The following is a 22,521-nucleotide window of genomic DNA, read 5'->3' as shown; positions in this document are numbered from 1 at the left end:
CTGTTTTCCAAAAATATTACCTTTACCTTATTATTGAAAAAATATATAGCTTGCTTCATTCTTTGGGGGGACACATTTAAGTAAAGGATATATAATGCTATAGAAAAAGAGAAGACATTTACAGTTGAGAGAAGCAGTGGAGAAATTACAGGTTCCAGTTCATGTTCCCCAGTTCCCAAACCTAATCAACTGACATTAGCATCTCTGAAAGTAAAATCCCTCAAAAAAATCCCAATACCATCACACCGTTAGATCTCATTTTTGTAATAGTTTGTTAATCTTCTTCTCACTATATTATGAGAGCCTGTGTGCAATTGCAAATTTAACTTTGGGTAATTAAGGGAGATTATTTTGCTTTAGTTTCCATATGGCATACTACAATAACATTTTCTACCTTGCAGAACATTATGAGGCTTATTCATTAATGTCCATTAAGTGCTTTGAAAGTTTTATACCTTTGTGCTGTTTGAAAAGTTGTTTCTTTCTACTTCTCTATGCAGTTTCCTGACATAGAACTACCTCAGGATACTCTGTACTAAAGCAATAGCGATGGAGACATCAATAATTCAGCATTGCCTGGTGATTTTGAAGGTTTAGGAGATTTGAAAGCAAACTACAAGTTTTCTTGTGTTACAGGTTTTCCAGCTCTGGTGATAGCAATTGTTTTAGCAAGTGCTAATACAAATGCAAGTCATGTTTATGGCAAGGAGTTATATGGCAAAGATGCTAATGGGCAAGGAGGAGATGACTTGTGAGTATTTGTTTTGATCTCTTACAATTTAGCATTTACAATCTGAAAAAAAAAAAAAAGATTTAACATCAGTCAGATTGCTTTGGAAAAGTCAGAGGTGCATTAAACAAGCAAAGTGGGCAAAATCGTCTTTAAATTACTTGAATCTGAAGTGTGAAGAAGGCAATAAGAAAAATTGGCGGGAAATCTGCATTACCCGGCGCCAGGTACAAAAGCTCCGCTGGCAAAGAATAATTCATAAGTTTTTTAACAAAAATAGAATAAAAATACCAGCTTTGGTTTATCTAAAATGAAAGCTATATCTTCTAGGTAAAAGCAAAGAAAGAAGTAGTATAAAAATAGTCATCTTTGTAAATAAACCAGCCTTTTCTCAATGTGGTTCAATAGTTTTCTATGTTCTTCTCTTGATGTCCAGATAATAATCCCCAAATCCCAAAATTTTTATATGGCTGTTACCTCACTTTCTGCTCCTTACCTTGCAAAGCTTCATCATGATAAATAAAAATGTCATTCTGTGTTTTTGTTGAAGTATCATGCTAAGCATTCCGGCCATTTGCTGCTAGAGGAATAAGCTAGATCTCTTACGTGGCTGACTGTCAAATGGCTACCTCGAAGGACTACCCATTCTGCTTCTTCTCCAGAGATGTATGAGTTCTTCTTTAGCTCAAGTGGCAGAAACTTGAGATTTTGATACTGAAGATCTAAGTTTGCCCATTCTGTTACTAAAGCATCCTGTGCTTCAAACAGATGAAAGTGGTGAAGCTACTTATACTGAGTCTAAACTTCATAGAATCATAGAATTGTCTAGGTTGGAAGAGACCCTTGGGATCGTCGAGTCCAACCATCTACCCTACTCTACAAAGATCTCCCCTACACCATATCCCCCAACACCACATCTAAACGTCTCTTAAACACATCCAGGGATGGTGACTCAACCACCTCCCTGGGCAGTCTGTTCCAACGCCCGACCACTCTTTCTGTGAAAAATTCTTTCCTAATGTTCAGTCTAAATCTACCCTGTTGGCGCTTGAAGCCATTCCCTCTTGTTCTGTCATTAATTACCTGTGAGAAGATGGGATTGCAGTTCCCACAGCTGGTATCTGAGGTCAGGTTTCCTTTTTAATTAGTTTTAACTAAAATGCGGTACAACCCTCAGATTTCTGACATGATAATACTATGGGCCATAGTTGCTTAAGATGCCACTGGGCTTCATCCCATTTACAAACAGAAAATGGACAAAGGTTTCATTTCAAAGTATAGCTCTGCATCAGTGGTATCCGACATAGACTGATTTTCCTTGTAGTCCGATAAATAACTGGAGGATAGTTTTCTTTATCTACAAATGATCATATATTTGTATTGTTTTACAGCTGCTGGATCAAGAATGAAGTTGTGTTTTATGTGACTTGTGCCGGCTACTTTGGAATCATGTTTCTGATGAACGTTGCCATGTTTATTGTGGTGATGGTGCAGATCTGTGGGAGGAATGGGAAAAGAACTAATCGGAGCTTGAAGGAAGAGATCCTGAGGAACCTCCGTAGTGTGGTCAGCCTGACCTTCCTCCTGGGCATGACATGGGGCTTTGCCTTTTTTGCCTGGGGTCCCTTAACTCTTCCTTTCCTGTACCTCTTCTCAATTTTCAATTCATTGCAAGGTAAGCTGAATTTCTTTTCTGTGAACAAATAATATTTGAGATGTTGCTGTTCTGGGACGTTATGTCCAGTGATTTGACTAGGGAACTCAGATCCAGATTTTTCCTTGATACTAAACCCTCATTTGTTTCCCCTTATGCAGAATAATGATACCAACTACATATGGGTTGCATATCTTAGTTAAATTAATTAATGTTTCAAGGTCTTTTCCATAAAATGCACTGTATTATAAATAGTGCTATTCCTAGGTAAGAGTCTGCAATGATTTCTGTTGAGATAGATGCTGTATGACCTTCCACATTTCCTTTCACTGATTATAACAAACATAGGAAGCCTTTTTCCTTAATTTATTTCTGTAGGGAATCTCTAAAGCTCATAATTGTTTTATTAAGGCATGAGAAGCTCATAAAACAAAATTCAGTGTGGACAGATAGCATGGAGGTATGAGATATTATTTGGTTCTTTGAGAAAAATCCAGCAACTGTTACAGTCAGCTTATTTTTGTTTCCTTTACTGAAGTTTTGAGTGTTTTACTTTTCCAACATAGTTCATCCTTCTGAAAAATGCTATAAATTTTAATCAAATGGTTATAAATTACAGAATTATACAGCTGACATTTAACAGAATTTTGGCTCAGAGCTGAAATTTGCGTATGTACCAAATGATATAAGAATCTCCACCTCCACTTGCCCTGCCCACTAATAAAGAACAATTAAAAACACAACAAAAAGAAAAAGTCAAGAAGGTCACGGGAGGGGCATATGTTATACCACACAGGTGTTGATATAAAAAATAAGTTTGCCTGAAAAAAAACCATAACAAAAAACAAACCCAGGAATGTCATTGGAGGAGCGTGTGCTATGCCACACAAATATTGAGATAAAAAATAAATTTTCCCAGGGTCAGCAAAATATCTTCCCTTTATGGAAAAAGTACTTAATGTTACTCTGTGTGGATTTTATCTGTTACAGTTGCGACGCATTTACTGCGCTAAGAGATTTATTGAGCTTTCGTGGAAAGAGAATAATGTTGTGGCTTTTGGTTTGGGTCTGTTTCAACCTAAAATGCTAGGCAAAATGGCAAAAAATTGTTTGGATGTAGTGTTCTTACTAAAGACTTTTTTTCCGAAGGACAGATTCTGATACTCCCCTAGCAGCATAATGAAGTATTTGCTGCAATGTGTCCGTGTTTGAAATTCAGAAGGGCCTAGAGAGATCAGAAATATGGGAAGAACATGAAAAAAGATTAAAATGCTGAAAAGCACGCCAAGGATCATATTCAACAAGTTCTCTGTAACCAGAATTTCCAGTGCAATCAATTAAGCTTGTATGTGCAGAGTGCGCACAAGGTTGACCACCACTGCTTAAGTCTCTGCGGGGTAATAGCACCGTTCAATGGAAAATGAATATTTGTGAGGCAGTTAAGTCAGAAGCTGAAACTGCAAAACCTGAGGAGTAAACGCAAAAAGAAGAGTGATGAGCTTTTCACAGGTTGTGGTAGCAAAGATGGCACAGTTTATGTTCAGGCCTGTCGTATCAAGCACAGGAAGACAGCAATCCCGCATCTGAAAATGCTTATTCCTGTGTCAGAAAGAGCTAGGCAAAGCTAACGAAACAAGAAAGAGGATGTTTAAAGTCACATACAACTGGTGTAGTGCACACGTAGCATTAAGGGGACGGGATGGAGTGAAGAAAAATTTAGTATTTGTATCTGGAAGCATTTCCTAGCAGCAAAAAGCAGTTCAGTATGCCAAGACTTTCATCAGTATTAGCGTGAGCTTAATTATTGAGCCCTCGGTAAATATGTTTATTCTCTCTCGCAAGTTTTTGAAAATTGCACTAGTATTTTAAGCTATACCAGCAGCTTCCATCAACCTAGTTTACTGTGCACTGGCACCGAAGAAGTAAATTGCAGCTACTACTGGTATTACTGTACTTTGTTATTTCATCTACATAGGAAATGATTTTTCTCTCTTTGATGCTCAGAATAAAAAATCTGGGAACATCTCTTTTTTGGCTGCTCATTTTATATATATGCCTGGGCAAGCCAAATACTTTCAAGTCAGAGCCAAGGCAGAGCCAAGCCTAGGGTCTGATTTGACTCTGGGAAACAAAACCAAAGCTGTATTACTAAAGCACATTGTAAACTTAATGAATAATGAAACACAGAGAAAAAAAACTTCAGAGACCAAGCCCAGACAGGGCAAAGGCAAAGTACTTAATGCAGTACGTTCGTTTTGTATTACTATAGACATACGCATTTTCTTTTTTAACCATTCAGAGTATTCCAAACATTCACCACAATTTAATTAAGCAGCAATTTAGTAAGTACAGAAGTCCTAAGAGGTACTTTGGGCCACAAACAACTGCATAACTCTAAGCCCATAAGAGCTGCTAGTGACTGCATTGAAATTACGCTGTGCTTAAAAGAAATCACACACAGAAGCAGTTTACTAAATGCAAGCATAACAACCATAATTCAACAGAGCTTGCATGTGGCATGCAGTAAGGTATGTTTGCCTTCCTTAAACTGTGCTTCTCCTTTTTTTCCCCATCAGCTCCTGCAACATTTTGCAAAAAATGCGTTTCATGACACAACCTTTACCTAAAGTTAACTGCTCTCAGGGGTCGCAGCCTGACCTGACGGCTATAAGCAAATACAGGTCCAGTTCAATGGCAAGCATTCATGCAGAATTAGACCTCAGCACTTTGGAGCACAGAGGGTAATTTTATGGTCCAGAGCAGTTTTTTTCTAAACTATACCCTGCTATTGTGTTCTACCGGCTGAAACATAGTCGGCTTTAGTATAAGGAGCTATTCATGATGGTCATAAAGGAACAGTCTCAGAGGATGGCACTTAACCCTGTTTGCCCACTTCATGTAGCATTTATTAATATTTAAGATAAAATCATGAGGAACTTGGCGGTAAGATTTTGCCATCAGGTGTTCGGCTCCAGGTTGGCTCTCTCCCAGTGAATAAAAGTAAAACAAGAATGGGCCAAGCCGGAGAACGACGGAAGATTCCACAGCCAGTGCCTGCCTGGGAAGCGCCAGGAGCATATGAGATTTCCAACTTCTATATTTAGCTCCAAAGCATCTCTGTAGAATGATGAAATCATACCGTACACCCAGTTAAGACCTTCTTTACCACATGGTAGATGCTTATATACTGTCTTGAAAATAAAGATTATACAATTGCGTGAAAAATATGAACTCTATGAAAACATTCTTAAAACACATTTATTGCAATTGCATGGACAAACCAGGTAATTTTCTTCAGAAGTAAGTAGCTGGACACCTAATTAGTACTTGCGAATATATTCTTACCATTTCATAATCATGCCAAGTATATGCATGTGATGTACATACATAGAAGTGTGATTTTTCAGGGCAGTGCCAATCACAAGACTTTCAGCTTTAGAAGAATACAGCCCACAGTTCTGTAGATATGGAGTAGGAGGAGATAAAATATTTTCTTGCTAATGTAATAGTGTCTGTATTTACTTTGCAATCTGGCTTTTGCTGGTGCAAAATACTCGTTTGGTTCAAAGACAAAACCTTTTAATTATTTTCCTCTAAGCCAAAAAAAAAATAAATTAAAAGATCCACACTGAGATGGATCTAAATCAACAGTGTCAATAAAAGGAGTCCTCTCTCTTCTGATATCCCAAGCACTTATATAGCAGCTAGAGGATGGGAAAGCTTTAATTATTTTCCATACCTCTTAAATGAGGCATAGATTGAGTATATGAAAACTTTACGATGATATTCCTTTACTTGTACTTCATAGTCTTTTGTTAGCAGATTTTAGTTACTCTATTTGTCTGTTTATAAATACAGGCTTCATTTGCTGTTTATTTGCTTTTGTTGCAGGTTTATTTATATTTGTATTCCATTGCGCCATGAAAGAAAATGTGCAGAAACAATGGAGGAGACATCTCTGTTGCGGCAGATTCCGACTGGCAGACAATTCAGGTAAAAGCCATTCACAGCTCCCCTCCTTAGGTGCTGCAGTAGTCCATAAAAGTCCAGGTGAACAGTTAGCTATGTCATTTTTAATATAATACAACGTAAGCCAGAGACGTGGAAAAATAGATTAATCATAGGCTTTCACTTCAGTACTAACAATTGCCAAGGGACTTTTCAGATATCACTTCATAAAAATTCTCAGGTCTTCTCTTTCAGTTTTCCACTGAAGGCAGCTGGTAAATTTTGTAGTGCTGTGAGCATGGTTTTGGAAGGCCCTTTGGACCCTGAAAATAAAATAAAAATGTAAATAAAGATCCAGAGATCCGGACTCTGTCAGTCAAAAGCCAATCTTATTGCTTTTCTCGTACATTACAGTATGTTTACTGAATTATGTGGACTGTTAGGTTGATGTAGGAGCAATTCTTAAAAGGCAGATAGAAATACTTTGAGGGTTTTTGCCTTTATCTTTGCCTTTTCAAACTGGCCTGTCCTTCACCATATAATTCAGAGGGACCATCAGGGGCTCAAAAACATAGGAAATTCCTTTAGCAGAAGCCTGATTAGGTTCCAGAATGGAAGTTCATCTTTATCTGTGACTCTCAGAGAGAAAGGAGAGTGGTTGGTTTGGACACTTTGAAGTGCAGCACTTGGGACGCTGCATTTATAGTCTCCTGCATGTTTGGGCATCTCAGGTGGCATTGTGCCTGTATTTAGGCAACTGGATTTTGGTTTGCTTTATGGTGTAATGATTTTGGACCATAAAATTCTTGTTCATATGGTTCTTGCTCAATGACCAGGGTTGAAATCTATAGTTGGTGTAAGGTGGCATAAGCTCATTGCCTAGGAAGGTAAGCCAGTCTATCCCGGATAACAACAGTGCTCCAAATACTCTTGTGTCCTTTCTTTCTTGGCATCCAAGGTTTGTTTCAAGGTTTTCAGTAACTGCTTTGCCATCAAGACTTTTGCTTTGTTTTGCTCTGTTTTGTGTAGAGAATGCATTCTCATTGTACACTATAAAACATTTACACTTTCACTTTGTAGTAAGAAAACCTGATTCGTGATTTCAAAGAGTTAATGAGTTAATACAAATTAGGAAAAGCATATTCGTTCTGATCAGGCATCCAGATTGTTTCGTATGTTCAGTTTCCGTGTGGTTCACGCTCTAACTCCTGAACTGGAAAACACAGATGGATCAAATTATTTCCACATTTTTATGCTGCTGTTGGGCAGCTTGTGGATATGACAGAAATAAAAGGCCTGAAGCATTTGAGTACTTCATTGGTATAGTTAATGTGCTGTCATTACACCTAGCATTAACCAGTTCATCACCACCAGCTGGTTTTATTCTCCATGAATCTGACACAGTTTTCAGGCAGAGCAGTGAAATATGTGAACTTGCAAACCTATCCAATTGAAATGTGTACTTTAGGGCATGCTATGATAAAGCAAAGAAAAAAAACCAAACCAAAACCTTGCAACGCTCCCATAGCTAGATCAGAGAAATAGTAAACTATACCTTATAGCAATGATTCAGGATAAAATGTTTGTCTTGATTTAAATCAAGCCTAAAGTGGTCATTCTGTCTTTGGTTTGGACTTCTCTTCCGTTTTGTGAATTTCATTGCAGTACAGTGAATTATAGCAACAACACTGAAGTGTGAAATTACCTGTACCTACCTGCAAGTATATGATACAAAAGTAGTTAGATACATTTATTCTACTAGTATTGGGACACACGATGAATTTTTCAGTGTCAGTTTTCCTCAGTAAGTTTATTGGTAGTAGTTATTTAATTTAATTTTGGAAGTTGTTCCAGTATAAGAGACTATTGAATTAATGGTTCAGACAAAATGCTTCAGATGTGAATTACTAAATAACCATTATTATTCATTGTTTTTTAATAATACACCAATATGCTAAACCCTATAACACAAGTGCAAATCCAAAGGTGTGTAGTACCTACCTCAGCAGATCAAGCCGTCAAACAATAAGACTTCTCTAAACGCTCCTATCTATCCCTTTCCTATCCATCCCTTCAGATTTCTCTGTTCAGGTGATGAAACTTTGGCAGTCTTACATTGCTGCAGATCTTCACTGCTCTCCTGCATCCTGGAAAGCTGGGTCTTACAGTTCTGCCATCCAGCAAATAATATATAGTGTGTTAGAGCAACCAATTTTAATTATTGTGGTAAACAGCAAAGTAAATCAAGTTGGAACCAAAGAAGCTACCCGACAGGAAAAGGATAGACTGTTTGTTATGAGTAACATTAAGAAATGCATCTGATACCTGAAATGTTCATGATTTAATGATGTAGTCATTTAGTACGTTTGGTAATTATTTATGTAAAACTTTTCAATCATTTTTAGATTGGAGCAAAACAGCAACCAATATTATAAAGAAGAGTTCTGATAATCTTGGGAAATCCTTATCCTCTAGTTCCATTGGCTCCAATTCAACCTACTTAACATCCAAATCTAAATCTACAACAACAACATATTGCAAACGGAACAGCCATACAGGTGAGTTCTTGCACTGTAACACACTACATCTCTAAACGTGTAGTTTCATGTTAAAGGTACAGTAGGAATTTCTACCCAAAGGTTAATGTGAGAAATTTCACCAATTTATATAGTTTCAGTATTTTAAAAATATATGTTACTCTGTAATAAGAATCATAACCTAATATGCAATACATCCAATATATAGTTCTTATCTGGGTATGTTCCTGGACTAAACAATGCAGGCGTGACAAAAGCAAACCTTACTTTTTCCACAGCACTTTCACCTCTTTGGCTAAAAGAAGTTAAGTCTTATTATCCCATTGTAAACACAAGAGTAACAAAAGCACAGAGAGGTGACGTGCTATAAACTCTTCAGAAAGGATAGGCCAGGAAGGAGAGGCAGTGGTGTGGTCCTGTATGTTAGGGAGTGGTTTGATTTTCTTGAACTTAATGATGGTAACGATAGGGTTGAGTGTTTATGGGTAAGAATCGGGGGAAGGGCCATCAAAGCAGATGTGGTGGGAGTCTGTTATAAACCACCCAACCAGGATCAAGAGGCAGGCAAAATATCCTATAAGCAGCTGGGAAAAGTCTCAATATCACTACCACTTCTTCTCATGGGGGACTTCAATTTACCAGACATCTGCTGGAAATACAACACAGCAGAGAGGAAAACAGTCTAGGAGCATCCTGGAGTGTGTGGAAGATAACTTCCTGACACAGCTGGTGAGCGAGCCAAATAGGGAAGGCGCCCTCCTGGACCTGTTGTTTGCAAACAGAGGAGGACTTGTGGGGGATGTGAAGGTTGGAGGCCATCTTGAGCATAGCGATCATGAAATGATAGAGTTTTTGATTCTCGGAGGAGTAAGGAGGGGGGTTAGTAGAACTGTCACCTTGGAATTCCAGAGGGCAGACTTCAACCTGTTTAGGACACTGGTTGATGGAGTCCCTTGGGAGGCACTCCTGAAGGGCAAAGGTGTCCAGGAATGCTGGACATTCTTCAAGAAGGAAATCTTTAAGGTGCAGAAGCTGGCTGTCCCCATGTGCTGTAAGACGAGCTGGCAGGGAAGAAGACCAGCCTGGCTAAACCAAGAGCACTGTCTGGAACTCAGGAGGAAAAGGAAAGTTAATGGCCTATGGAAGAAGGGGCAGGCCACTCAGGAAGACTACAAAGATTTCAGGAGGCTATTCAGGGAGAAAATTAGAAGGGCCAAAGCCCAACTAGAACTTTATCTGGCTACTGCCATAAAAGACAATAAAAAATGTTTCTATAAATAAGCTAGCAACAAAAGGAGGGCTAAGGAGAATCTCCATCCTTTGTTGGGTGTGGGGGGAAACACAGTGATAAAGGATGAGGAAAAGGCTGAGGTATTTAATGCCTTCTTTGCCTCAGTCCTTAACACTAAGACCAGTTGTTCTCTGGGTACCCAGCCCCCTGAGCTGGAAGACAGGGAGGGGGAGCAGAATGAACCCCCCCTAATCTAAGGGGAAATGCATAGTGAGCTGCTACACCACTCAGACACAGACAAGTCTATATGTGGCCAGATGGGATCCACCCAAGGATACTGAGGGAGCTGGCAGAAGTGCTCACCAAGCCACTTGCCATCATTTATCAGCAGTCCTGGCTAGCCGGGGAGGTCCCAGTTGACTGGAAGATAACAAATGTGACACCCATCTGCAAGAAGGGTCAGAAGGAGGATACGAGGAAGTAGAGGCCTGTCAGTCTGACCTCAGTGATGAGGTAGGTTATGGAGCAGATAATCTTGAGTGCCATCACATGGCACATACAGGACAACCAGGTGATCAGGCCCAGTCAGCATGAGTTTATGAAAGGCAGGTCCTGCTTGACTAACCTGATCTCCTTCTATGACAATGTGACCCGCTTAGTGGATGAGGGAAAGGCTGTGAATGTTGTCTACCTAGACTTTAGTAAAGCCTTTGACACCATTTTCCACAGCATTCTGCTGGAGAAAATGGCTGCTCATGGCTTGGACAGGCATACTCTTCATTGAGTAAAAAACTGTCTGGATGGCGCAGCCCAAAGAGTGGTGGTGAATGAAGTTAAACCCAGTTGGTGGCCAGTCACAAGTGGTGTTCCCCAGGGCTCAGTATTGGGGACAGTTCTATTTAATGTCTTTATCAATGATCTGGACAAGGGGATCGAGTACACCCTCAGTAAGTTTGCAGACAACACCAAGTTGGGCAGGAGTGTTGATCTGCTTGAGGGTAGGAGGGCTCTACAGAGGGATCTGGACAGGCTGGATCAATGGGCTGAGGCCAGTTGTATGGAGTTCAACAGGGCCAAGTGCTGCGTCCTGCACTGAATTCACAACAACTCCATGCAGCGCTACAGGCTTGGGGAAGAGTGGCTGGAAAGCTGCCTGGTGGAAAAGGACCTGGGGGTATTGGTCAACAGCCATCTGAATATGAGGCAGCAGTGTGCCCAGGTGGCCAAGAAGGTGCACAGCATCCTGGCCTGCATCAGAAATAGTGTGGCCAGCAGGACTAGGGAAGTGATCATCCCCCTGTACCAGGCAATGATGAGGCTGCACCTCAAATACTGTGTTCAGTTTTCGGCCTCTCACTACAAGAAAAATATTGAGCTGCTGCAGCATGTTCAGAGAAGGGCAACAAGGCTGGTGAGGGGTCTGGAGCGCAAGTCTTATGAGGAGTGGCTGAGGGGACTGGGGTTGTTTAGCCTGGAGAAAAGGAGGCTGAGGGGAGACCTTATCACTCTCTACACCTGCCTGAAAGAAGGTTGTAGAGAGGTGGGGGTTCGTCTATTCTCCCAAGTAACAAGCGATAGGACAAGAGGAAATGGCCTCAAGTTGCGCCAGGGGAGGTTTACATTGGATATTAGGAAAAATTTCTTCACTTAAAGAGTTGTCAAACATTGGGACAGGCTGCCCAGGGAAGTGATGGAGTTGCCATCCCTGGAGGTATTTGAAAGACGTGTAGATGTAATGCTGAGGGACATGGTTTAGTAGTAACTTGGCAGTGTTAGGTTAATGGTTGGATATGATGATCTTAAAGGTCTCTTCCAACCATAACAATTCTATGATTCTGTGACGTTCATCGCCCAAGGTAACACAAAAGCTAGCAGCGCAGCTGGAAATAGCAATCAAGTCTTGTGAATCCAAGTTGATTCAGTTGGTCAAACTGCTTCCATTTAAGTGCAACACATGGGTAAAGCGATACATGGAGCGTACTTGGAAATGGATACTGTGTTCCCAAAGTATGCATTATCTTTCCCTTCCACAAATAGCATGCCATATCTGCTGCTTATTTATTTAGATGTCAATGGTGTGTGTAATAAAAGGCATCATGTGTATTTATTCCACTCGCCATAAAAATGCGCTCATTGTAAGAACACTTTAAAGGAGCACAAAAAGAGAGGAGCTGAAACAATTTGCAAGTCTGTTGGATTATGTCTGAGATAATATTTCAGAAAATTACTTAACTACTTCAGATTTTTTGTTACTGGGTTTTTGTGAACTCGTGTTTTTGTCCTGTATAAAGTCATACAACATCACAGAATCTTGTTCTAAAACATAGCAGAAATAAAATCGGCACACGTATTTAACCTGAAGATGTATGTTCTTGCTTTAAAATATTTGTTAGAAGCAATGTTTTAGATATGAAATAGATAATTTTACTGGAAGGAAAGTTCCATTGCTTCTTAAGAATAAATTATTTTCAGAAGTCCCCAAGGTCTCATTTGTGATTGTACAGTCTCCTTTCTTGAAATGTGGCATACTTTCCAGGAAATAACCTTCCTATTTTTATTGATGATTGTTGCCTGGTTCAGTTAGGCACACAATTTTTGTCTAGAATTCCCATTTTTGAAGAGTTACGCTCCTCTTCTCTGTGGCCGTAACCCCATATTCAGTGTATCCATTAGCTTGAGAGGTTGCGCATGAGGTATTTTAAGAGTGCAAGTCTTTTTTGGTTACCAAGAATATACACCAAGTACATTTGCTTTGAATACAGTTAGAATGACCGGTATCTTGGAAGTTCCCCAGTGTACCTGAGCTTGTTCTCGGGACTGCCGTTCCCAGCCGCGGGGGGAGCACACAGCTGGCGGCTACCTCACCAGGGTGCCTGTCCCTGCTGCCATCTCAGCTTTGATGTGCCACGCACCCAGCTGCCCTAAGCAAGCTGTCTTCAGCTCCCTCTCCTATGAAGGAACGCTTCTGTCAGCCGTCTTCCATGAACAGCATCTATAATATCCACCGATCACAGCGCTACTATTAATTTAATAGTAGGGGAGGAGAGCATTGTGCCCTTTGCACTGCAGAGCATTCTCCATTCTGCTGACAGAGAATTCCCATTTCTACTTGTGGCAGATCAACCTTTAGACCCTTGGTATTGGGATTAACGATAAAAATATGCTTAAATGTTTTGTTGGACTCAGGGCTTTTTATCAGTCTGACAAAGAGACTTAGTGCTGGAGTTTTCGCAATGCGTTCTTGAAGCAAAACAATAAAACAGTTCCAGATAAGTTAAAAGAAACTTGCAGATAGGAACATGCTCGTGTGCTTTCTTCAGACGTGGTGAGCTTAATCCCATGCATAAATTATTTCCTAAAAGGGATTGCAGTTGGTAATATAATCATCGTTTGTAATGTGATTGTTTATTGGACAATAAGAAAACGCCACAGTTTTCTCTATATTTTTAAAATTTTAATATATTTTCGTTTGTCCTCTGAAAATACACATTTTATTGTGATACTCCAAAGGAATTTTTGCTAATGCTAGCTTTTTAAATACTGACATATTTTCTCACCTGTTAAAATAATAGAAAATAACATTAGGATTCTGATTTTCTAATACAGCTAAACTTCTCACGTTGATGTCTTAGCTAAATTGCAGGCAAATAATGTAATAGCTACATGTCTTGGCAATTCTTGTTAATATGGTTATAATGTGCTCCCTGGAATTGACACGAGCATTCATGTGTTTGTGGTATAGATAATGTCTTCTAAGGCCCTTTCCTCATCAGTGGTGAAGCATTACAGGTAAAGTGAGAACTGCTTTTGTTGAATGCATGGTTTGAACAGGGTGGAGGGATGCCACTTGCATGATGTCCTCATTGACACAAAGGACTTTGCTAATCAGAAACGCTGCTTGTTTCTCACTACTACATCTCGCGCCATTGATGCTGAGTCAGAGGATAAGCGTGCTTCAAACTCTGGGTGTCTGCACTCTGCATGGAGCATGAAGCATTTGGAAGATATCATTTTCGAAGACAGACCATGTCCTGACGTTAATGCCTTTTTACAGTAGTCTGGGGGAAGTAAATTAAGTTGGAACATCCATACACAAAGCACACATTAAAAAGCAGAACCAAAAAGCAAAAAAAGAAGACTGAGTCCTAGAAAATCGTTTTATATTTTTAAAAGTTATTGCAGGAACTTTAAGATCTTGTATAGAAATACAATACAATACAATACAATACTATTTGGTCTACAGCCATTATGGAATTAGTCTTCTAGTCACTCTTATTTCATATCCAGTCACACACAAAGTAAGTCTGAATGACAAACTATATATGACTGAAAGCTGTGCTGTGAACCTTTCGTTGAATGCAGAATGCACTGACTGGGACATAAATATTGGACGGGACCCTACTGGGTGGATGAAAGAAATCACTTTGGCATCTCGTGACCCTGAGGTCTACGAGTCTGATACAAACTTGCGGCAGATAGTACTTAGATACTATATACAACACTTCTAAGAATTATAAGTTAAGATTATTTCTGCAGTGAATTTGGTGGTACAACTCCCACTTACTTCAGCGATCCAGGATTTTAACCCTGTAGTTGGGTGTGAAGCCCATTGAGCTATAAAAAAAGAGGGCCCCACTAGTTTCAAAGGACTTACATAATTCCCGTGCATGCAAATTTCACGAGGAAATAGCTGGTATTTGACAATGTAATGATGCCTTGTGAAAAAAAAAGTGTACATATTTGCAAGGAATTTAAAAAAACCTTCCCAAAAGACTAAGAATTAACTTTTCATCTTTGTAATAAGATATTGAATATGTAGAAAAACTTCAAAATGTAATACCATTGGCTAATGAATGCATACATTTGAAAGGTACACAGCACCCAGCAGTTTGCTATTGGACATGGAGTTATTTGCTGTGATTCATGGCCATTCTTGCGTGCTTTGAAAAAATAATTCTGATATGGCTGAACATGCCTGTTTCTTTTTTCATGAGTACAACTGTTTTGATTTCTCACTCTGCAATCCATATCTCCTTCATGCAAAACTTTATGCTCTCTCATGGCTTGATATCATGACTTCTGCAGGGGCGGGTTACTTTTCTGTTTGTTTTTAATTACTGATTTATTTCTATAAAAAACAATTTTTGCATGAAATCATAGTTTAAATAATATGAAAAAAAAATAGTTAAATGATCCTTTACCAAGGAATTTTTGAAGATGATTTCACCGAGGTCTTGCACACAGCCATCAAAAACGTCACCTGTAGAAAACATTGCTTCACAGGGTACTACATCTTACATGCGATGGTCCAAACCTTGCTCGGCTTAAGAGAATTAGTTCCAGCTTTATTCACTACAGTGGAAGAGATAAGAAAGAAAGCTCATTAGGATAACGTATATCAGAAAATGAGATACGGGCTCTCTCCTTCTCATTGCTCAGTACATGAGCTCTACCTACTGACCGTTCTCCGAACAGCAATACTGTTAGCCGCTGAAGCAGACTTTCCCAGCCCGGCTGGGAATTGCCTTGCTCCTTTTGCTCTTCGGCTCTACCCTTGGCTTATAGCACATGAACCCTGAAGGGATGCCAGTTTTCTGCATCTTTTCCTCCCCACAATTTTTCAGTCTGTACCCTCCACATTATGGAAAAGACAAAGCGGTGCGAGGCAATTTAGGCCAGTTGTGGCTCTGGTTATCTTATTTAAGATGCAAGTCATCTTCTGCTACATACTGTGCCGAATACATTATTTCTGTGCATAGCTTAAAACCTCCACTGTTGACACAATTAAATCCATTTAGTGTCATTTTCCACTACTTTATTATATGAAGATATTATTTACCAGACGTTACGGAGGTCACCCCTTTTCCAGTGCTATGGAAATGTTTTTAGTTTGTAAGATTGAAAGCATCTACAGTAAATTAATAAATTAAAGGGTTGTAGGGGTCAGTTACACTTTAGGTAAATAATAGGGGGATAATTTCAAGAGAGACCTGAGAGATTTGCCCGCAAAACCAGGCATCTGAAAAGAATTTAGAAGCAGCAATGCCAAGCCAAGTTGTTTGTTGGCTTTTAGGGCAGTAATTTCATTCAGCAGTGGTGGCAATTGAAGGCATATCTATGTGGGAGTGACACACCTCTTAAACTATGAGTTTGCTTAAGGAGCCCTGACTTCTTGTTGCTTTTTCCTCTTCCTAGAGAATGTTTTTCTTGACAAGCCATCTTCAAAATTTGCTCAAGAGGATGGAGAACAGACATCAATCATCCCTGTCCACCAGGTTATTGACAAGGTCAAGGGATACTGCAATCCTCACTCCGACAACTTCTATAAAAATATCATCATGTCCGACACATTTAGTCACAGCACAAAGTTCTAACTGGGCTTCTGAATTTTTTGAACCAAAGGAAGACAAAATTCTGCCTGGAATTGAGAATACTGGATGTCATAGAATGTGACCTGTTTGGTTATTTTTTTTCCCAGATTATAATGTTCTCCTGATAACAGCTTCCACTTGAGGACCAATTTCTCTACCTTTTTACTGTTGTGGAAAAAGACAATTTTCCACCATGGTATCGAGCTGTTCTTAAATGTGTGCCAGCCAATATGATACCTGGACAGCTAATTGTAATCCTGTGTAAATATTTTTTAAGACTGAAGAGCCACAAGCCTAACTCTAAATTATATAGTCCAAACAGAAGCAAGTCTTGACTTCTGGAGAAAATAGCAGACTTGCCACACAGTACAGGCAAGCCCTGATTGAACAGTTTACTGATGGTCTTTTTCTGTTGAAGAATATGGATGTCCCCTGAGACACTTGTTAGATTCTTCCTTCTTGACTGTCTAAGTGCTGTTTGTTCTTTATTCGTAAGTGAATAAAACCCTAACACCAGTGTTCAAGGGTTATTTTAAACCTATTTTCACTAAATAGACCTAATCATGCAAATCTTGCTTACCAAAACAGTATGTGCTGTAAATTCAGGCTATTTTGTATCCGTGTACATAGAAACACACTTATTACATAGATGTGCTGGCGGAATAGGGTGTGCAGGTTGCTAGTAACTCTTGCAAATTTTAAGCCCATCGATATATATGGAAACAAACAGTTGTATGTATCATTTCCATCTGTGCAGAACAAGTACACAGGTAAATCCAAAGTTTACACAAAGTCACGTTTCATCATTTATTGATTGGTATGTACAAAATGCGGCATCTCCCATCGCAATTCTATGTTTAATGTTCTTTTCACTAAACAAAATAGAAGACATTCAACTATATATAGATACATAACTATATACCTAGATATCGCTCCACGCGTATTTTTATCAAAATGCACTCAGTAAATATGACAGCGGAAACCGCAATGTGTACCACAGACAATCTGAGAACAATGAACGGTGCTAAAACTTACATTTAAGTATTTCAATACACGATGAATACTTTGTAAGCCCGTGGGTTCATTTGTCAGTCTCTGTACTTCACATGTACTATATGTGTAGCCACCTCCATCAGATGGCATTGCAACATTAGAATAACCTGGACTACATTTACCAGTAATTAATAACTAACATCTTTCTCGGCACATAACGTTACCAGTATCAGTATCCCACTCCTGTCCCCCGGTTGGTGACTTGGTTGAGGTTGTTGGAGGCACAGAGTTGAAATAGTGTTCAGGCAACATTAGGGAATTTCACGTTGCAATTCCGTGTGCATAACAACACTGAGTTGCGTGTGTGTGCACAGAAGAGACAAGAATGTGAAATGCTTACTTGTTTTAATCTCGATATATAGGTGACGCATTAGCATGCGGCCATGACTGCCAGAAGTGCATCCGTCCTCATGAAGCACGTCTCACCCCATGACAGGTTTTGTAAAAATTGTAACTGCACGTGTCGCTGAAAGCATGAGCCAAAACATCAAAGGTATTTTCAAAATAATGTTTTCAGAGCACAGTTTCTCCTAATGGAAATCTTCATTTTTAAAGAAGCTTTTTTTTTTATTATTTAGCAAATTATTTTTAGCCAAATATTTAATTAATTGTATTCAGAAGGTGACCAGAAAGTTGCGTTGTGAGATTTTTCAGTCGCCAACCAGGTGGATGTTCAGTGATTAGGGATGTGGATTTGTGCCTTTCTCTGCTCTTTGCATGCACTTTTGCGTGCAGAGATCATTTAATGCTGTGACCGCACAAATAGCGTGTTTTCCCTGGCTGCCAACACCTGGCGGGAGGAGGATGCCCTGACGGTATTCCGTCCAGAAACACTGCTGTCGCTGCACGGACCTTAACGAAACCTCAGTCTCGTTACTGCAGATTCTTACTTGGTGGTATGAATGAAAGTCAGCAGGATTCACTTAAAATGTAATTATTACCAGGGATGAGTGTTGTCAGATATCTTTAATAAGGGAAATAATTTAGGGAGAGATTATGTACAAGCATTTACTGAACTTATATTTTATCATCCCACTTGCTTAACTACTGTAGATAATAGTGTTCACATAGCAGCTTACTGTGAGATTTCTACCTGATTAAGGTGTTCAGAAGTGAAGAGAAGGAAAACCAAACATTCCTGAAAAAATGAGGAATCAGTAAAACATGATAGATTAGTAAAATATAAATAAAAAGCAAACACAGTATCCTGACTGAAGCTGAGCTGTAACCTATCAGTTTAATGTACAGCTACCTATATTTTTGCTGATTTAAGGTTTTTCTCTTTTTTTACTACCATGTAGTAATCTTAAACTGTCTGTGTCAGTTAGATGCTCTTGAATGCTCTCAGTTCTACAATGTAAAGCTTCTACTTTGTAGTTGACATGGTGTAACCTCCCTTGTATATACTTATTTATTTGTGAGGTTAAATATGTCAAATATATTTAGCTCCATAATGACTGTTCTTGTTACTTAAAACTAAGCTTCTGCTTCATCATAGAAAAAGAGGGAAAGAATAATTTCTTTGTATGTTTTTTCCAAACACATTGTGAAACAATTTTCTGTAGTTCTTTTACAAGTATGAGGAAACATGTCAGTGTAATTTGTAATACTAGTCAGTGGAATATAGTGTAGCAGGTTTGAAGATGGACTAAAGTGGAAAGAAACATTTTCAAGTAAACATTCTTGATGGTAGTGTTCCAAATAATTAAAGTCTTTTAATAGTCAATGGTTGATTATTTTTTGTTCTTTCTTAGTGTTTAATGGCAAAAATTATTCAGTGGAATTCTGGAAAATAATCTTGGGTTTATTAAGTATGCAAGACAGGTACATGCCAAGCCAAAATGTTGGGAATAAATGTGCCAGACTAAGTCCATCCCATCAGAGGAATACGTTTTGCAGAATATGCTTTTTCCTTTCGTGATTTACTCAATGCCACATCCAGTCAATGATGTGAAAGTTATGCGAGTTCATTTATTTATGGTAGCAGTCCTGTCATAGAAATAAAAGGAAAATCAAGGCAACCGACAATATGCTGGGATGATCTTTTAGAAGTGATACGAGTGAATAATCTAAAACTTGGGAGTTATTTCTATTCATATGTTTCTTTCCAGCTGAATGTAGTCCCTCATTATAAATAACTTGATTTAACTTGTAATCATACTTTAACTGATCACTGTTGAAATATTTTAGTCAGCCAGCCACTTGACTGACACACACTAATGGATAAACATTAAATGTAACACCTAGCTTTAAATGTTTGCCTTTAAAGAACACGGAAACCTGAAATGTGTCAGATCTGCTCCCCTGTATTTAGGTCTCATCGCTGAAAATGCACAGAATATGAAGATTTATCGGTGCTATTTTTTAGAAAGCAATCAGAAAAACCCCGTGTGATGAGTGGCCTTTATTAATGAGGATGCTGGGTGTGCCTGCGGACCGTAGACGCTACCCTTGAGCTTTATGCCTTGAAGGGTGTGGGAGGGCCCTCTGAGGGAAGGAGCCCAGGTTTTTTTTCCAAGTGGGATCTTGGCAGATGCCAAACTTGTAAGGAGTGATTTGCAGCATTTGGGGGTGGATTTATTTTTCTCCTCGTTTCATCACATTTTAAATATCAAGAACAATTTTATTTTAATCCTCTACTGTTAACAACTTCCTACTGTAACCCATTGAGTTACATAAAATGCCACTTCATTTTATTACTTTTGAAAGGCTGATCTATAATCAGACACATCTATGTAACCACAGAGACAGCTACCAAGTTACAGGGCCGCAGTGTGTCATTCACGGAGCCATAATAAAAAGTTGTTATGCATTTACTGAATGTAAAGAGGTAAAACCATATATAGGTCAGCAAACTAGGCAAAGGGCTCAGAAGTTAATGTCAGGGAAAACAATCACGCAAACCAGTTTGTGGAGCAGCTGTTTCATGCCCAGTGCTATAGCTGCTGCTATGCTAAGGAGACTTTCCCCTTCGCCCTCCGCTTTTAGCCAGTCTTTGGCTACTCAATCAATTTAATTTTCAGATCTCCTGACCCCGTTGTGGCACTCCCATCTTCAGGACAATCATTTGTTGCCGTGGCAGGGAAAGGGAAAAAGAAAGAAGAGAAGGGGAAGCTGAAAGGGGAAGAGGAAGAGGCAGTTGTCAAGTCCCTGCTCTGTCTCTTCTTACACCTTCCACAGGATTTCTTGCCCCTTCCCCAGGATATGTGACCCTGACCAGTGATGGAGGCAGGCCACTGGAGTAGGTGGAACACACCACCATGGCTATATATGCACCTGTCAATTGAAACTAATATTTTTGACCCTCCAGCTTTACGCTGAAGGTCTGTCATGGTTCTTCAAGGCAGCAACTCCAGTATTTCTGTGCTTGGAGGCTAGCCTAAAAATAATATCTCTGTAGTTCAGGAAGAACTTAATGCTTCCCGTGATGAGAAATCAGTCTGATAAGGTTCAAGCACCCCACCAGAAATAGCTAAATAAATCTCACGGAAACCTTTACTGGAAAGGTAGCCCTTCCTCAGATAAGTCTCCTTGCTCAAAGCCAATGCTGCTATTGGTGTTAGATTAAGTCCAGATTTAGTACTTATGAGGAGTGCACATTGTGGTGTTGTCCATATGGACTGTATAACCACAGCCATCTGACAGCAGTTTGAGTGACACGGTTTTCTCAAGGAGTGTTGAATGACCTACCCTACAAAATAAATGCCAGTTTGAATCTTTAGCATGTACCGGCTAGCTTAAACTAGGTGCTTCGTATCCAGGCTATTCTAGTAAAGGTTCTCAAGAAACATAGTATTAGAGAGACAAGAGTTCTCAAAAATCCTGACTGCATTCCGTATGTGAAGAGTAGGAGAAAGAGTGAATGCTGACAGGCTGAGAGAGTTGGGGTTCTTCAGCCTGGAGAAGAGAAGACTGCAGGGAGACCTTATAGCAACCTTCCAGTATCTGAAGGGAGCCACAGAAAGGCTGGAGAAGGACTTTTACATGGGCATGTAGTGATTACAGAGGTAATGGCTTCAAACCAGAACAGGGTAGATCTAGAAAAGATATTAGGAAAAAAATTTTCACTCTAAGGGTGGTGAGACACTGGAACAAATTGCGCAGGGAAGCTGTGGAAGCCCCATTCCTGGCAGTGTTCAAGGCCAGGCTAGACCGGGCTTTGAGCAACCTGGTCTGGTGGGAGGTGTCCCTGCCCTTGACAGGGGGGTTGGAACTCTGTGATCTTTAAGGTCCCTTCCAACCTAAACCATTCTATGGTTCTGTGATAACTCAGGTCTGATGTTTCCTTCCACTGCCAGGTTTTTCCCATCCTGGGAGCCTACAGAAGCAGGGGAAGAAGAGGGCCATGGTAGGGGAGCGCTTCCTGCTCTGCCGGATGGGCGGAAGGCTCCACTGTCCCTGTCATGCTGCATTTCACAGCGCTTCAGTTCCAAAAGCAGTAAACGCAATTGCATTACACATTTACACAATTCCACTCTGGTTTTCTTTTCCACCTGCCTGACACGACTGCTTGCGCTTTTCCAGCAGAGGGCAGTGGCATATTGCTAGTTGTAAAGCTGCTAAAATCAAGTTAAAAATGCAACAAGATTCTTCCACGTGTAAGCACCAGCACAGAGATAAGTAGGAGAGTTCATATCAGGTTTGTCTATTATTTAGCAATCTGTTACATCACTGGATAAAGCAAACACCCTGCGCTCGGGGAAGTGAGGGGAGAGAGCTGTCTGCCTGCATTTGGGCATATTTAGTGGAAAGAGCAATACTGACTCTCTCTGTATTTTCTCTTGCTGGTTACTACATTTTCTCCTTTTTTGCTCTGAGGCGATGCAATGGAATTATCAACTGCTACGCTGCTGTCAGCTGAGCAAACAGCACCCGCTTACCATTTCAGGCTTGCAGACTAGTTTATTCCAGCACTGGGCAAATGATTTGATCTGCTGGACTGCCACCCCACGACTCAGAAATTCATTGTATGCATAACGGTCCAGGGAGGGAAAAAA

General features: G+C 39.8%; 1 protein-coding gene across 1 annotated transcript in view; it reads left to right on the top strand.

Moving 5' to 3' along the window:
• Nucleotides 1-17,023, top strand: part of ADGRG6 (adhesion G protein-coupled receptor G6) — a 116,937-nt gene extending 99,914 nt beyond the window's left edge. The window contains exons 21-25 of the mRNA XM_082480914.1: nucleotides 637-751; nucleotides 2,122-2,405; nucleotides 6,276-6,377; nucleotides 8,738-8,890; nucleotides 16,296-17,023. Of these exons, the coding sequence (XP_082337040.1) occupies nucleotides 637-751; nucleotides 2,122-2,405; nucleotides 6,276-6,377; nucleotides 8,738-8,890; nucleotides 16,296-16,474 (833 nt within the window). The 3' untranslated portion in view covers nucleotides 16,475-17,023. The remainder of the gene's footprint in view (nucleotides 1-636; nucleotides 752-2,121; nucleotides 2,406-6,275; nucleotides 6,378-8,737; nucleotides 8,891-16,295) is intronic.
• Nucleotides 17,024-22,521: the final 5,498 nt, after the last annotated feature.

Source organism: Vanellus vanellus (genome assembly GCF_965231255.1).
Source record: "Vanellus vanellus genome assembly, chromosome: 3".
NCBI classification, from domain to species: Eukaryota; Metazoa; Chordata; class Aves; order Charadriiformes; family Charadriidae; genus Vanellus; species Vanellus vanellus.
The sequence above is the reverse complement of the archived record's forward strand: the minus strand, read 5'-3'. Positions and strand labels throughout refer to the sequence as shown.